The sequence below is a fragment of the Schistocerca gregaria genome, chromosome 2 (assembly GCF_023897955.1).
Source record: "Schistocerca gregaria isolate iqSchGreg1 chromosome 2, iqSchGreg1.2, whole genome shotgun sequence".
Lineage (NCBI taxonomy): Eukaryota > Metazoa > Arthropoda > Insecta > Orthoptera > Acrididae > Schistocerca > Schistocerca gregaria.
Window position 1 is genome coordinate 545,824,840 of NC_064921.1, and position 18,571 is coordinate 545,843,410.

General features: G+C 37.6%; 1 protein-coding gene across 1 annotated transcript in view; it reads right to left on the reverse strand.

Moving 5' to 3' along the window:
* LOC126331792 (alkyldihydroxyacetonephosphate synthase) overlaps window positions 1-18,571 on the reverse strand; it is a 245,753-nt gene that overhangs the window by 86,851 nt on the left and 140,331 nt on the right. Inside the window, exon 3 of the mRNA XM_049996521.1 lies at window positions 5,854-5,990. Coding sequence (XP_049852478.1) covers window positions 5,854-5,990 — 137 coding nt within the window. The remainder of the gene's footprint in view (window positions 1-5,853; window positions 5,991-18,571) is intronic.

The following is an 18,571-nucleotide window of genomic DNA, read 5'->3' on the forward strand; positions in this document are numbered from 1 at the left end:
ACACTAGATCGCGTGTTACTAGTGAGAACTATTCTGACACATCTAACAGCGGACCTCTTCTACCAAAAGCTCTTTGTTTTCCACACCTTTGGGAAGAAGCAAAATGGACCAAACCATGAAAAAATTGCCTAGTAAACTGGGGCTCTAAAATGCATACCTTAAAAGCTATGAACACTTGTTCTGTACAATAGATGTTTTTCACAGCAGCAAAGATGAACAAGTGCTCATAGCTCCAAAGGTCTGTGCTTTAGATGCCATGTTTGTTTGGCTATTTTTTTTTTTAATTTTCATCCATACTGCCTCCTACTAAAATATGGAAAGCAAAGAGCTTGCAGTAGAAGAGGTCCAATGTCTGAAGTATCAGGATGGTCATCACTTATAACTTTCAACTGTGTCATTTCCAGACTAAGGTCTCTCTATCATCCCTGAAAGTTTGTATCATCATCACAAAATCATCGTGTGTAAAATGTGATTTTCAAATTCTCAATATGTAGCACTTTTACTGTTGAGATAACTAGTAACTTGCTTTTTCTATTTCTTGTCACTAACAAATTATGTACCTCTTACATTGCAGTTAATGAAAACAGCACAAAATATCAAGTGGGACTATACAAGAATTGACTACTTATGAAACAGTTGATGTAATAATTGCTTAAGTAATGAAAAATGCAACAATACACTAATTTATTTTATTTTATTGGTGAGCTTCGACTCAACAATGTCTAGATGTATTCAAAGGCCACTGAAATGACCTCGCTGATTATCTCTCTCCAACTTCTACGTCAGTTTTCAACAGTGGTGTGTAAATAGTGTAATGCTTCAATTTTTGACTATCGTATGTCTATCAGTGAGACTCTCTTCATTTACCTGATCTGTCTTGCATCTGCAATAGAACTGTGACACTAGTAACCTCCCTTAATATCTTCAACATACTAATCACACACCACCAAAAATGTGTACAGTAATGTTTACCTTCATCTGGTTTCCGAAAAAACAGAGATGCAACTAAATACATAAATTTCTGCTACACATTAAGAACTCACAGAAAGACACAATTGTGTCACCTCGAATGATTTCCTATAAGATTCACTGTCTCGGTAACAGATTTCAATGAATTTGGTCATCTTACTGACATAAAACATGCAGATTTGTATTGCTGTCACTGTCTTCAGTTGGTGCATGTTGTTGAACTATTTTATCTATACTGCACTGTGTTTAAAAGGAATATTAAACATTATTTTTGTAGTATTTTCCATTTGATTCTGAGGAAATTATTTGGTAAAAAAATAATGCATTTTTTCCATCTTATAGTCTGATATGACAGGCTGATAATGAACTATTTTTCTCTTTGCTATTGCCCACAATTATTGTAATACTTCAAAATTATGTGAAGCACAGCAAATATTTTTGGACATTTGAAGGGAAAATGTAGTCACCGGCCAGTTTATGTTTGGTATATTTTAGATCGTATAATTCTGTGTACCAAATGTGCCAACGTATCAAAATGTTTTTAATGCTGGAAGGAGACCCATACCTTTTTCCAGTCTCGAATAAATACGGACATATATGCATATCACGAAATAGGGGAGCCAGTGCCACAGACATGATACCGGAATTTGAGTGACAATCATTAAAACAAAGGCATTTCTCACTGCGAAGGTATCTTCTCATGAAATTTCAATCACCAGTTTTCTCCTCCGATTGCGAAAACCCAGCTAAATACGGAGAAATTATCATCACGATAAAATATGTGAAACCAGAGCTCAAACAGGAAAATATAAGTGTTCGTTTTTCATACACGCTGTTTGAGACATAAACGGTAGAGAGTAGCTTGAAGGTGGTTCACTGAACCCTCTGCCAGCCACTTTACTATGAATAGCAGAGTGAACACATATATACAGATGTAGATGTAAATTGTACAAGACGAGGCTGGCAGCAACGTGCCACACATGAGATATTGCTGACTGCAGTGTCTTGTTGCTTGTTGTGTCACCCCTGTGGGTATGCGAGTTTCATATGGATAATTGTTGCATTACTGATGCACTGCACGATCTTTATTGCAACATGTAAAATCATAAATCATATCGCATCAATGAGAACTGCACCTTACTGTTTATATATTTTGGCTTTGGAGTAAAGCTTCCTAGTCAGATTGTGGGTAGTTTGTTTTGAGAACAGTCAATGATATGTAAAAGAACAAATTTATCTTTTAACAAAACCATAAAAGTAGAACAGTAAGTTAAAGAAATTCAATGAAACATCAAGAGTCTTCATATGCCTAATGGGCCTAAAGTTTGAAATAATCATCATCATGTAGGTAAAGACGGAGGGTGCATTATGCACACAAAAGCTGTGCACCACAGCAATAAGTGAAATACCACTTGAAAAAAGCACACTTTCTTAATTGCAGCTCTCATACTGCACAGCTCAACATTTCTAATTAGGAACATACCAACTGCAAAAAGCATTCATTCTTACAGTCAATGATTTGATTTCACATACATTATTAATCTTTTTTTCCTTTCTCAGACATTATGTCTGGTTAAAAATGGAAAGTGATGCAGACCTTGATCAAGCGCGACTTCCTTTTAACTGTACGATATATCTTACATTGCATTTAGGAACTTTCGGGTAATTGAACATGTATCAATAATTGCAGATTTCTGTAGTTGTATACATACATTTGGATGTAGCTGTATTGCGTTGATGTAATGGTGGACATTGTGTGGTATGACTCCTGTAGTTGATAGTATAATTGGTATAATGTCAACTTTATCCTGATGCCACATGTCCTTGACTTCCTCAGCAAGTTGGATGCATTTTTCAATTTTTTCTCCTGTTTTCTTCTGTATATTTGTTGTATTGTGTATGGATATTTCGATTAGTTGTGTTAATTTCTTCTTTTTATTGGTGAGTATGATATCAGGTATGTTATGTGATTATATTATATCTGTTATAATTGTTCTGTTCCTGTATAAATTGTATTCATCATTCTCCAGTACATTTTGTGGTGCATACTTGTATTTGGGAACGTGTTGTTGTATTAGTTTATGTTGTATGGCAAGTTGTTATGTATTATTTTTGCTACATTGTCATGTCTTCTGGTGTATTCTGTATTTGCTAGTATTGTACACCCGCTTGTGATGTGATCTACTGTTTCTCATTGTTGTTTGCGAAGTCTGCATTTATCTGTTGTGGTACTGGGATCTTTAATAATATACTTGCTGTAATATCTGGTGTTTATTGTTTGATCCTGTATTGCAATCATGAATCCTTCTGTCTCACTGTATATATTGCCTTTTCTTAGCCATGTGTTGGATGCGTCTTGGTAGATGTGTGGCAATGTTGTATTATACGGGTGCTTGCCATGTAGTGTTTTCTTTTTCCAATTTACTTTCTTCTTAACTGTTGATGTTATGTGATCTACAGGGTTGTAGAAATGGTTATGAGTTTGCAGTGATGTAGCCGATGTATTTATATCAGTGATTGCTTTGTGTATTTTGCTAGTTTCTGCTGGTTCTATAAAGAATTATCTTAAATTGTCTACCTGTCCATAATGTAAGTTTTTTATGTGGATAAATCCCCTTCCTCCTTCCTTTCTGCTTAATGTAAATCTTTCTGTTTGTGAATGAGTGTGATCTATTCTATATTTGTGGCATTGTGATCGATTAAATGTATTGAGTGCTTCTAGGTCTGTGTTACTCCATTTCACTACTCCAAATGAGTAGGTCAATATTAGTATAGCATAAATATTTATAGCTTTTGTCTTCTTTCTTGCTGTCAATTCTGGTTTCAGTATTTTTGTTAGTCTTTGCCTATATTTTTCTTTTAGTTCTTCTTTAATATTTGTATTATCTATTCCTTTTTTCGTCTGTATCCTAGATATTTATAGGCATCTGTTTTTTCCATTGCTTCTATGCAGTCGCAGTGGTTATCCAATATGTAATCTTCTTGTTTAGTGTGTTTTCCCTTGACTAGGCTATTTTTCTTACATTTGTATGTTCCAAAAGCCAAGTTTATATCATTGCTGAATACTTCTGTTATCTTTGGTAATTGGTTGAGTTGTTGATTTGTTGCTGCCAGTCGTTATAGATCATCCATGTATAACAAATGTGTGGTTTTGTGTTGGTATGTTCCAGTAATATTATATCCATAATTTGTATTATTTAGCATGCTGGATAGTGGGTTCAGAGCAAGGCAGAACCAGAAAGGACTTAATGAGTGTCCTTGGTATATTCCACACTTAATCTGTATTGGCTGTGATGTGATATTTATTAGAATTTGTTTGGATATTAAGTGTGGTTTTCCAATTTTTCATTACTATGTTTAGGAACTGTATCAGTTTAGGATCCACTTCGTATATTTCCAATACTTGTAGTAACCATGAGTGGGGTACACTGTCAAAAGCTTTTTGGTAATCAATGTATGTGTAGTGTAGCGACCTTTCTTTAGTTTTAGCTTGATATGTCACCTCTGCATCAATTATCAGTAGCTCTTTACATCCTCGTGCTCCTTTGCAACAGCCTTTTTGTTCTTCATTTATAATTTTGTTCTGTGTTGTATGTGTCATTAATTTCTGTGTAATGACTGAAGTTAATATTTTGTATATTGTTGGTAGGCATGTTATGGAGCGACATTTTGCTGGGTTTGCTGTGTCCGCTTGATCTTTAGGTTTCTATGTGTAAGTGTATCAGGGTCGGTGTATGGGTCTGCAATGTAACTGTTAAATAATTTAGTTAGATGTGAAGGTGTTGAGGTGAACTTCTTTAGCCAGAAATTTGCTATTTTATCATTTCCAGGGGCTCTCCAATTTTGTGTAGAATAACTGCTCGGGTGACTTCATGTTGCAAAATTATCACTTCAGGCATTTGTGGTATGTTTCTGTTTCTGTTTCTGCTTCGGCTTGTATCCACCATGCATGCCTGTTATGCTGTACCGGGCTTGAGCATATGTTGCTCCAGAAGTGCTCCCTGTCTGTTATGTTTAGTGGATTGTCTATTTGTGTGTGTGTTATCTATTGTCTGGTAAAATTTCTTTTGATTTGTGTTGAATGTTTAGCTTTGTTTCCTTCTATTTTCACTTTTTTTTGTATCTTCTAAGTTGTTTGGCCAATGCTTGTAATTTCTGCTTCTTTTCATCTAATTGCTCTATTGCTTCTTGTTGTGAGATTTTATTTAACTTTTTTGTTTTTTTCTGGTATTTCATTTCTTATAAATTGTGTTAGCTGTCCGATGTCTTTTCTCAGTTTTTCTATTCTGATCTGTAGCCTGTGTTGCCATGCTCGTTTTTTGGGTTTCTTCTGTGTGTTGGTTGGTTCTGATCTCTGCCTACTGTGCATATTTAGTGTAGTGAATGCTCCTATATAAATCAGTAGTTTAACTCTTCCCTAGTTGTATTTTCATTTATTTTGTTGTGTATGATTGTTTTGATAGTTGTTTCGACTTGTGGGTTATTTGGTGGTATATGCAAGAATGGTCTAATGTCTGTATTTGTGTCTTTGTATTATAATATGTCAGCTGAAATATTTCTTCTATATTTAACATGTGTGTCACTTCGTGTTCTATTTGTGCTTGTTCTGGTGGCTGTCTTAAGATTTCATTTTCCTCTGATTGTTTAATTGATGCGTGTTGTTCTATCTTTGTTTGGTCTGGGATGTTTGAGTCCATTACTGTTTTTTCTTCTTCTTCTGATTGCACATTATTTTGTTCCAGTATTTGTTGTACTTGTTGTTTGATGTTTTCTAATTCTGACTGGGGTATCCTATTATTTTTGATTATTACACGGATCTGATCAGCTAGTCATTTTTACAACAGAATTATTATTATTATTATTATTATTATTATTTAAACTAACCGTTATCCAAATGTGGCTCTGGATAGTCCTTGGCTCTTATTAAAGACTGTGATTCTCGTTTGAAATCAAGGTTTACATCCAGTACATCCTTTACCCATTCTGTGAAATATGGAAGGGGTACATCACCTATTGGATACCTGAAAAGAATGAAGAATGCTTATAGAGCACACAAATTGTCAATAATATTCATTTTAATTGGCTGTTATTATAGGAAATGATACATTATTTGACTAAGACAATACTGATAATTAATTACTATAAAGGAAACAAAATAAAACACAATTAAAAAGACACCGAGACTGACAAGATGTGAAAGATAAGATTTAGTTCTTACATAGTCCACTATTTGTTTCAGTAATGTTCAACACACACATGGACTCAGTGGAGGCATACACACTGAAACTGGACTTGCCATTATACATTCAGTCGAAGACTTCTCTCAATTTTCTTTTATAATTGCTGCTCAGCACTTACCATCAAGATGTGAACTATTGATACAAACATTAGGCAAATATTAAAGTACACAACACAATCCCACCTTCTGGAACAAATAGTTCCCACAGAGGTGATGATGACAAGGTGGAGAAATTTAAAAAGAAAGGCTATGTCACTCAGATTGAAGGATGAGATGGACATTCTGGAGTCTGAGGACCCTGTCCTTTTTTTAATTTTGCTCAACTTATTTTCCTATCCTCTTCAATGAAACAAGTAATAGTTCTGAAAGTTAGTACTGTCTTGTGTATTTTTACATGTGCCTACTGCCCATACTGACACAATAAAAGTACTGGCCCGTAGTTATGTCTCACAATTTTATAATTCTTCTCAAGAATTTTCCTTATGATGCAATTATTTCTCTTTCAGTTAACCATCACAGTGATTCCAGATTACCACTTTATGAGACTTTAGATGTAACACCACAGCATCATTGTTGACCAAACGGAAATAACAGCAAGGAATACAATTCAGATCACCTGTTTTTATATGCAACAGTTCGCAGCATTTGCAGGGCTGGATGGACAGATACCTGAACAAAATTAACCACTTTCATATATTTGCCACTTATTGGGCTCTGAGCTCACAGTAAACAATTTTGCGCTCAAGACGTACTTTAGTAGTTTGCAGCTTAGCTGCATTATGTGTGCCAACTGGATTCAGGTGTACAGAGCACACTTGACACAGCACACACTGAACATTTAGTATGTCAATAATCATCTGAATTCCACTGTGAATAGCATGGTCAGCCATGAAAAGAAAAGAATCAATCACACAAATACATGGCACAACAAAATGTTTGGCATATTGTCTCTATAGCTCTTGGGTCAATGAAAGAATCAAAGTAGCAAGCCTTGTGCAGCAAGGCTTGCTACTTTGATACTCTGAAAGGCTTAATGCAAGGGGAAACTAAAGACACTATTTTACCTAATGGCATGTCGCTCTACTTGAGCGCTGCATCAAACCAGTCTCTGGACTGAAGACCACCACCACCACCACCACCACCACCACCACCAACAACAACAACAACAACAACAACAACAAAATCTTGTTTCCTTAAGGGAAAAACACTACTGGTGTACAGAGTTGTTTGACATTTCATGCCACATTGCCATTGTTAAGACTCGCTGGACGAAACTTGCATTACATCAATTATTCCCAAAAGCAGTGAATGACAACGCACAAGATCCTTTTCCAATCAAAAGTGAATTCATAATTTTTAAACTACATGCTTCTATGATCCTTCACAATCTTATGGAGAAACGAGCATGCATTTGTTACAGATGATTGCCAAGTAAGTCATAACTTGTATTGCATTTTATTATTATTATTATTATTATTATTATTATTATTATTATCATTATTATCATTATCATTATTATTATTATCATTATCATTACTATTCTTTCTTTCTTTCTTAGACGTTACTTCTGGTCAAAAATGGAAAGTGACGAGGACCTTGATCAAGCGCGACTTCCTTTTAACTGTACGGTATATCTTACATTGCATTTAGGAACTTTCGGGTAATTGAACATGTATCAATAATTACAGATTTCTGTAGTTGTATACATACATTTATATGTAGCTGTATTGTGTTGATGTAATGGTGGACATTGTGTGGTATGACTCCTGTAGTTGATAGTATAATTGGTATAATGTCAACTTTATCCTGTAGTTGTATACATACATTTATATGTAGCTGTATTGTGTTGATGTAATGGTGGACATTGTGTGGTATGACTCCTGTAGTTGATAGTATAATTGGTATAATGTCAACTTTATCCTGATGCCACATGTCCTTGACTTCCTCAGCCAGTTGGATGCATTTTTCAATTTTTTCTCCTGTTTTCTTCTGTATATTTGTTGTATTGTGTATGGATATTTCGATTAGTTGTGTTAGTTTCTTCTTTTTATTGGTGAGTATGATATCAGGTTTGTTATGTGATGATGTTATATCTGTTATAATTGTTCTTTTCCTGTATAATTTGTATTCATCATTCACCAGTATATTTTGTGGTGCATACTTGTATGTGGAAAAGTGTTGTTGTATTAATTTATGTTGTATGGCAAGTTGTTATGTATTATTTTTGCTACATTGTCATGTCTTCTGGTGTATTCTGTATTTGCTAGTATTGTACACCCGCTTGTGATGTGATCTACTGTTTCTCATTGTTGTTTGCGAAGTCTGCATTTATCTGTTGTGGTACTGGGATCTTTAATAATATACTTGCTGTAATATCTGGTGTTTATTGTTTGATCCTGTATTGCAATCATGAATCCTTCCATCTCACTGATTATATTACCTTTTCTTAGCCATGTGTTGGATGCGTCTTGATAGATGTGTGGCTATTTACTTTCTTCGTATCTGTTGATGTTATGTGATCTACAGGGTTGTAGAAGAGGTTATGAAAGTGCAGTGGTGTAGCCGATGTATTTATATCAGTGATTGCTTTGTGTATTTTGCTAGTTTCTGCTGGTTCTATAAAGAATTTTCCTAAATTGTCTACCTGTCCATAATGTAGGTTTTTTATATTGATAAATCCCCTTCCTCTTTCCTTTCTGCTTAACGTACATCTTTCTGTTTGTGAATGAGTGTGATCTATTCTATATTTGTGGCATTGTGATCGATTAAGTGTATTGAGTGCTTCTAGGTCTGTGTTACTCCATTTCACTACTCCAAATGAGTAGGTCAATATTAGTATAGCATAAATATTTATAGCTTTTGTCTTGTTTCTTGCTGTCAATTCTGGTTTCAGTATTTTTGTTAGTCTTTGCCTATATTTTTCTTTTAGTTCTTCTTTAATATTTGTATTATCTATTCCTTTTTTTGTCTGTATCCTAGACATTTATAGGCATCTGTTTTTTCCATTGCTTCTATGCAGTCGCAGTGGTTATCCAATATGTAATCTTCTTGTTTAGTGTGTTTTCCCTTGACTAGGCTATTTTTCTTACATTTGTCTGTTCCAAAAGCCATATTTATATCATTGTTGAATACTTCTGTTATTTTTAGTAATTGGTTGAGTTGTTGATTTGTTGCTGCCAGTCGTCATAGATCATCCTTGTATAGCAAATGTGTGGTTTTGTGTTGGTATGTTCCAGTAATATTATATCCATAATTTCTATTATTTAGCATGCTGGATAGTGGGTTCAGAGCAAGGCAGAACCAGAAAGGACTTAATGAGTGTCCTTGGTATATTCCACACTTAATCTGTACTGGCTGTGATGTGATATTATTTGAATTTGTTTGGATATTAAGTGTGGTTTTCCAATTTTTCATTACTATGTTTAGGAACTGTATCAGTTTAGAATATGTATGAGTTTAGGATCCACTTCGTATATTTCCAATATTTGTAGTAACCATGAGTTGGGTACACTATCAAAAGCTTTTTGGTAATCAATGTATGCGTAGTGTAGCGACCTTTCTTTAGTTTTAGCTTGATATGTCACCTCTGCATCTATTATCAGTTGCTCTTTACATACTCGTGCTCCTTTGCAACAGCCTTTTTGTTCTTCATTTATAATTTTGTTGTGTGTTGTATGTGTCATTAATTTCTGTGTAATGACTGAAGTTAATATTTTGTATATTGTTGGCAGACATGTTATAGGGCGACATTTTGCTAGGTTTGCTGTGTCTGCTTTATCCTTAAGTTTCAGATAAGTTATTCCTTGTGTAAGTGTATCAGGGACGGGGTATGGGTCTGCATTGTGAATGTGTTGAGGTTAACTTCTTTGGCCAGAAATTTGCTATTTTCTCTCTTCCAGGAACTTTCCAATTGTGAGTAGAATTAATTGCTTGGGTGACTTCATGTTGCCAAATTATCACTTCAGGCATTTGTGGTATTGTCTTGTATGTGTCAGTTTCTGCTTGTATCCACTGTGCATGGCTGTTATTGTAACGGGTTTGAGCATATGTTGCTCCGGTATTGTCTTGTATGTGTCAGTTTCTGCTTGTATCCACTGTGCATGGCTGTTATTGTAACGGGTTTGAGCATATGTTGCTCCAGAAGTGTTCCCTGTCTGTTATGTTTGTTGGATTGTCTATTTTAATGTGCGTGTTATCTATTGTTTGGTAAAATTTCTTTTGGTTTGTGTCAAATGTTTGGTTTTGTTTCCATTTTATTTTCACTTTTTTTGTATCTTCTAAGTCGTTTGGCCAATGGTTGTAATTTCTGCTTCTTGTTGTGAGATTTTACCCATCTTTTTGTTTTTTTCTGATATTTCATTTCTAATAAATTGTGTTAGCTGTCCGATGTCTTTTCTCAGTTTTTCTATTCTGATCTGTAGCCTGTGTTGCCATGCTGGTTTTGTGGGTTTCTTCTGTGTGTTGGTTGGTTCTGATCTCTGCCTAGTGTGCATATTTAGTGTAGTGAATGCTCCTATATAAATCAGTAGTTTAACTCTTCCATAGTTGTATTTTCATTTATTTTGTTGTGTATGATTGTTTTGATAGTTGTTTCGACTTGTGGGTTATTTGGTGTTATATGCAAGAATGATCTAATGTCTGTATTTGTGTCTTTGTATTATAATATGTCAGCTGAAATATTTCTTCTATATTTAACATGTGTGTCACTTCGTGTTCTATTTGTGCTTGTTCTGGTGGCTGTCTTAAGATTTCATTTTCCTCTGATTGTTTAATTGATGCGTGTTGTTCTATCTTTGTTTGGTCTGGGATGTTTGAGTCCATTACTGTTTTTTCTTCTTCTTCTGATTGCACATTATTTTGTTCCAGTATTTGTTGTACTTGTTGTTTGATGTTTTCTAATTATGACTGGGGTATCCTATTATTTTTGATTATTACTCTGATCTAGTCATTGTTCTGTTAAAAGTTTTAATTCTGGGTATGTGGTAATAAATGTTGTGTATACTTGTGATCTGTATCCAGTTGTGTTGGTCCCTAAGTTTGTTGCTTGGTAATAACAGAACATGAGGTGTCGGTAAACTTCATCTGACCATCTCATCCTCTGTCTTTGTTTTCCTTCTAGAGTGATTGCAGGAAGCATATCCTGCAAAACACCTCTATTTGGATTTAAACCATTTTCCGTGTGGCTAGCAGTGTCGTTACCATTGTGGATGGGCATATGGTTCAAGCGCCGTCCCCGACCGTGACAGCGCTTGTCTGAGGCTTCATTAGTTCTGTCCTGAACCAACTAATCACACTAAAAGGGGGCTTAGCCCTATTAGTGATTCGTTCTTTTCATCGCCTTTTACGACTGGCAGAACATACCGGAGGCCTATTCTTTTCCCGGGCTTCCACGGGTTTTATTATTATTATTATTATTATTGATCCACTTCATCATTTTTGTTCATAGGTACAAACTGATATTGGACGAGTCAGTTGCTATGAGGTGAAATAATATGATTTAATGTAATGTTTATAAACTATATTTAAAGACACTTTTTCAATTCAAAATGTGGTTAAATTGCACAAAAATGTACATACATGGATAACCATCCTGATTTAGGTTTTCCGTGATTTCCCTAAATCGCTCCAGGCAAATGCCGGGATGGTTCCTTTGAAAGGGCACGGCCGACTTCCTTCCCTAATCCGATGACCTCGCTGTTTGGTCTCCTTCCCCAAAACAACCCCCAACTATCTTATAATCTCCTCAAGGGCTTTTAATAAATATTCTAGTAAAAAAGCAAAGGGATATTTCATATTCTTGCATCATTAAGTTGATGAACAGTTACATCGTGACCTTTTTTGTACATACGGCACAAATTTACACTACATTATGACACACTTTTTATCGATTTTTGACAATCTAGTTTTAAACTAATCAAAAGGATGTCCACAGTTTTTGTAAACTCTTCATTAGTATAGTTTACAACTTTACCTTTTGTATAAAATACATAAATTTGAAAATTAAATTGTATTTACAATTTATACAACAACCTTTAATATTGATTATGTTACAGACTGAAAGATTCTGGAGAAGGGTGTGTATGTGGAAAAAGAAAAAGATTCCCGGATTTCCCGTTTAAAAAAACATTTTCTCCCAGGTGAAAACGTACTTTATCACTGTTAACTGACAGTACATTCTCTCTTGGAACTGTATAACTTATCCATCCTTTGAATGGTTATTGCTTTATACACGGGTGTAGAATTTCCCGGCGCTTTAGAAAACGAAAGGGGAAGAAAAGATCTTTGATGTGGGGTAACATGTACGCTGCATATTTTCGTATTACGTAAGTATAAATTTGAATTCCACCAAACAGCGCGTGTTATTTTCCGAAGCATTGAAATCGAGTTTGCGGTGTGCTTTTGTAAGCCAGTGATAGCTCGTGTCACGAGATTTTCACCAGCCGATGTTACCAGGTATTCAGAGCTTATGACACCTGATGAAGTCAGCCAATAGCAACATCACTGTTAAGTAGCGCGAACACAAAAACAGAAAAAGTTAATGGTTTAAATTAATACACATAGTGTTGCTACAAGAAAAGTAAAGCTTTCACTTATAATATTGGTCTATAAGATTAATACGCTGGAAGAGAAGCAAAGCTTTCACATATAATGTTGGTCTTTTATGCGCGTATTACAATTTAAGATATATCACACAAATGTGCAAAATTTAGTAACGACATAAATGTATGTTCTTCTGGCCTTGAAATTCATCTTAATGGCTCGTCATCAAAGAGTTTATTTTTAACTGAGAGTCAAACGCTCTTTGATTTAAGAAATTTATCGTACGTTCTCGTACGTAGTTCAACTTGCGTAAAAGGAAATTTTCTTTGATAGTAACGCTTTTCAAACCACCATTCGGAATATTTTCCCGCGACCTGTTAGAAATAGGTTCATTTCTGCAGTTGCCAGACAGCGCCAGATGACAGGCGTCACCGCGCTTGCGCTTCTACGATGTCGTAGGGAGCCGTATGTTCGTACGTATAAAGCATTAAAAGACCTTACATTAGGTCATAAAAGAAACAAGACATTCGAACCCGCCGCTGCTTACACAGCCAACAGCCATATTTCTGTAGCCAGAAGCGGGAGAAGGTACTACTCAACTGCGCATACACATGATACCGCTTGTTAACTGCTGAAACGAACCTACATCTACATCTACATGACTACTCTGCAATTCACATTTAAGTGCTTGGCAGAGGGTTCATCGAACCACAGTCATACTATCTCTCTACTATTCCACTCCCGAACAGCGAGCGGGAAAAACGAACACCTAAACCTTTCTGTTCGAGCTCTGATTTCTCTTATTTTATTTTGATGATCATTCCTACCTATGTAGGTTGGGCTCAACAAAATATTTTCGCATTCGGAAGAGAAAGTTGGTGACTGAAATTTCGTAAAAAGGTCTCGCCGCGACGAAAAACGTCTATGCTGTAATGACTTCCATCCCAACTCGTGTATCATATCTGCCACACTCTCTCCCCTATAACGCGATAATACAAAACGAGCTGCCCTTCTTTGCACCCTCTCGATGTCCTCCGTCAATCCCACCTGGTAAGGATCCCACACCGCGCAGCAATATTCTAACAGAGGACGAACGAGGGTAGTGTAAGCTGTCTCTTTAGTGGACTTGTTGCATCTTCTAAGTGTCCTGCCAACGAAACGCAATCTTTGGCTCGCCTTCCCGACAATATTATCTATGTGGTCTTTCCAACTGAAGTTGTTCGTAATTTTAACACCCAGGTACTTAGTTGAATTGACATCCTTGAGAATTGTACTATTTATCGAGTAATCGAATTCCAACGGATTTCTTTTGGAACTCATGTGGATCATCTCACACTTTTCGTTATTTAGCGTCAACTGCCACCTGACACACCATACAGCAATCTTTTCTAAATCGCTTTGCGGCTGATACTGGTCTTCGGATGACCTTACTAGACTGTAAATTACAGCATCATCTGCGAACAGTCTAAGAGAACTGCTCAGATTGTCACCCAGGTCATTTATATAGATCAGGAACAGTAGAGGTCCCAGGACGCTTCCCTGGGGAACACCTGATATCACTTCAGTTTTACTCGATGATTTGCCGTCTATTACTACGAACTGCGACCTTTCTGACAGGAAATCACGAATCCAGTCGCACAACTGAGACGATACCCCATAGCTCCGCAGCTTGATTAGAAGTCGCTTGTGAGGAACGGTGTCAAAAGCTTTCCGGAAATCTAGAAATACGGAATCAACTTGAATGTAATGTAAAAAGTTGTGACGTCACGCTCATCGGAGGCAATTTGTTGTTACGAATCATTACATATTCTTCGTAACGCCTTTGACAAATTTTGCTGTTGGCCGACGCTTGTACGAGCACTCTGTTTTGTTGTTGTATATGGAGCATTTACTTTGCAGTTTAAGTTTTATTTTCGTTTTTTCACTCGTTTACGTTTTATTGTTGAAATATTATTCTGCAGCAGCGGGATGCAGTAATATTCTTTGTTAGAGTATCGGTTCTTACCAGTCAAAATTACATAAATCTGACTGAAAACAATGAAAAATTCCCGGAATTCTAAAATATTCCTGGGTTTTTCCAGGATCTCCAGGTTGTCTCGGGTCGTATACACCTTGTGGAGCTACTCATCCAGATGACACAAGCATCTAGCTTCACTAGCTGTTATGCAGTTTAGGATAGTATCTACTCGTCAACACTGTAAAACAGTTTATTTAAAAAGATACTTTTTCGAGCCAGTTTAAAATTTCTTACTTTTTTTGTGTTTTAAGGTAAAGTGTTAACTTGTATAGTTTTTCCCTGCTAGTAAAGGTCCCTCTTGACTCATTTTTGTTATGCGTATTCACTATGCAGCTCTATTTTCTGTTGTGTATTACATTTATGAAAGGCTTAATTTTTTGTACCTAATTGGTCTTCTGTGTCCCTTATTTTCTTAATGAAACATATAACTAACAAGGTATGGCATAATTTGCAAGTTCTTAAACGGTGGCTTGCATGAGCTTCTAGTAACATTTCCTACTGTACTTATAATTCTTTTTTGAACAATAAAGCAACTTCTGCTGGCACATGAGTTGCCCCAAAAAGTGATACCACACCTCAACTTAAGATTCCACCTGTACATAGCATATATGTTTTAACACGTATTCTGTCATGCAGTTAGTAAGAATTTTTATACCGTAACTGGTGGTACTTAATTTTTTATTGATGAAGCTTGCATGCTTGTCCCACTTTTGCATTTCTTTATTTCATATTCAAACAAATTTAGCACTGTTACAGTTTCTAATTGCTTGCCAGATAACATTAAAGCAGAGCTTAAAGGGTGTATCCTTTGAATAGTATGCCAATAATGGTTAAAGCTGTTCTGGATAACCAGTTAGAGACATGTGACATACCCAGTTGTTCTATTGTTTTTTCTCTTATCATAATGTTGTGACATATGCAAATTTTATACAAGTCTGGCTTAGTGTTGCTAACTAAGTCATTAGTAAATACCAGGAACAAGATTGGACCTTGGGGCATAACATATTTAACATTTAGTTTCTCCGATTGGAACATATGCATCTCGATTCCCTTTTGATAGTAAAGTTCCACTATTTATTGTCTGTTCAGCATGTATCCATTTGTGTCCCAGTTTCCTAATGCTTTTTGTTCCAGTTTTCAGAGCATCGCTATATGGTTTATAATATCAAGAGTTTTCGTGAGGCCCCAAAATAGAGATATACTATTGGTCTACTGAGGTCAGAACAACTTTTAAAAAAAATTGAAGGTGCAGTTTCTATGGACCTACATTTCCGGAAACATTGCTGTGATTTTTGAGAAAGTTATTTTGTTTTATAAAATAGGCCAGTCTTTTACAAAATACACTCCTGGAAATGGAAAAAAAGAACACATTGACACCGGTGTGTCAGACCCACCATACTTGCTCCAGACACTGCGAGAGGGCTGTACAAGCAATGATCACACGCACGGCACAGCGGACACACCAGGAACCGCGGTGTTGGCCGTCGAATGGCGCTAGCTGCGCAGCATTTGTGCACCGCCGCCGTCAGTGTCAGCCAGTTTGCCGTGGCATACGGAGCTCCATCGCAGTCTTTAACACTGGTAGCATGCCGCGACAGCGTGGACGTGAACTGTGTGTGCAGTTGACGGACTTTGAGCGAGGGCGTATAGTGGGCATGCGGGAGGCCGGGTGGACGTACCGCCGAATTGCTCAACACGTGGGGCGTGAGGTCTCCACAGAACATCGATTTTGTCGCCAGTGGTCGGCGGAAGGTGCACGTGCCCGTCGACCTGGGACCGGACCGCAGCGACGCAAGGATGCACGCGAAGACCGTAGGATCCTACGCAGTGCCGTAGGGGACCGCACCGCCACTTCCCAGCAAATTAGGGACACTGTTGCTCCTGGGGTATCGGCGAGGACCATTCGCAACCGTCTCCATGAAGCTGGGCTACGGTCCCGCACACCGTTAGGCCGTCTTTCGCTCACGCCCCAACATCGTGCAGCCCGCCTCCAGTGGTGTCGCGACAGGAGTGTATGGAGGGACGAATGGAGACGTGTCGTCTTCAGCGATGAGAGTCGCTTCTGCTTTGATGCCAATGATGGTCGTATGCGTGTTTGGCGCCGTGCAGGTGAGCGCCACAATCAGGACTGCATACGACCGAGGCACAGAGGACCAACAACCGGCATCATGGTGTGGGGAGCGATCTCCTACACTGGCCGTACACCTCTGGTGATCGTCGAGGGGACACTGAATAGTGCATGGTACATCCAAACCGTCATCGAACCCATCGCTCTACCATTCCTAGACCGGCAAGGGAACTTGCTGTTCCAACAGGACAATGCACGTCCGCATGTATCCCGTGCCACCCAACGTCCTCTAGAAGGTGTAAGTCAACTATCCTGGCCAGCAAGATCTCCGGATCTGTCCCCCATTGAGCATGTTTTGGACTGGATGAAGCGTCGTCTCACGCGGTCTGCACGTCCAGCACGAACGCTGGTCCAACTGAGGCGCCAGGTGGAAATGGCATGGCAAGCCGTTCCACAGGACTACATCCAGCATCTCTACGATCGTCTCCATGGGAGAATAGCAGCCTGCATTGCTGCGAAAGGTGGATATACACTGTACTAGTGCCGACATTGTGCATGCTCTGTTGCCTGTGTCTATGTGCCTGTGGTTCTTTCAGTGTGATCATGTGATGTATCTGACCCCAGGAATGTGTCAATAAAGTTTCCCCTTCCTGGGACAATGAATTCACGGTGTTCTTATTTCAATTTCCAGGAGTGTATTTTAGAGAAACCAGAGAGCACAAAGATTTTCTGTATCTTTTACCTTTATGCTTTGTACTATTTTAAAACAACGGCCTCACTTTCACTATTGTCAATTTTCAGGAAGGACTCCAGTAGCCAGTGAAGAATTACAAGTATTCAGATAGAGCTTTATTATTTTGTCTTCACATCTCCTTGGTTACCACCATTTTCAGTACATCAAGTTACAGAGTCTGCTCTACATGTATTTCTTTCTAAATGACAGGAACACTGAACACTTTTTGCTCTTACAGCTTCCTAGCTTCAACAATATCCCAGATACCCACCATGTGGCTGGTGCACGTGATACCCACAGTGCCACAAAAATGGTTCAAATGGCTCTGAGCACTAAGGGACTCAACTGCTGTGATCATCAGTCCCCTAGAACTTATAACTACTTAAACCTAATTAACCTAAGGACATCACACACATCCATGTCGAGGCAGGATTCGAACCCGCGACCGTAGCAGTCGCACGGTTCCGGACTGCGCGCCTAGAACCACGAGACCACCGCGGCCGGCACAGTGCCACAAACTGATCTGTTGGACATCTGGCAAGCAGTGCCTCAGGGTCAAGGAAATTGGCCCATGGGCAAGGTTTTGAGCTCTGACCAGTGCTGTAGTTTTGATGGACCAAATTAATTAGCACATTTATGAAAACATTTCAGATAATAATATAGCTCCTGCTATCTGACAACAGTTTCGGACTCTACCCTCTACAATATCAACATTATAATGTCCTCGTGTGTAACAGGAGGACAGATTCAAAATAATTCAGAAGCTTCTGGTCTGACCTACTCAAAGCCATAGAGAATCCATCACCTTTGGATTGGACAAGAGTGTAAATTTCCACGATATCTATAAACGAGTGTCAGAAGTAAAAGTTTTTACTTCTAAAGAGGGACTAAAGAAGCTTTACTCACGTGCAAGACATAAGCAGTTGTTCCGTTTCTGAGGTAATTGCAATCGCTAATTTCATTACCTTTAAAATACAAATGTTTTCTTAATTTGTCCCTTTAACA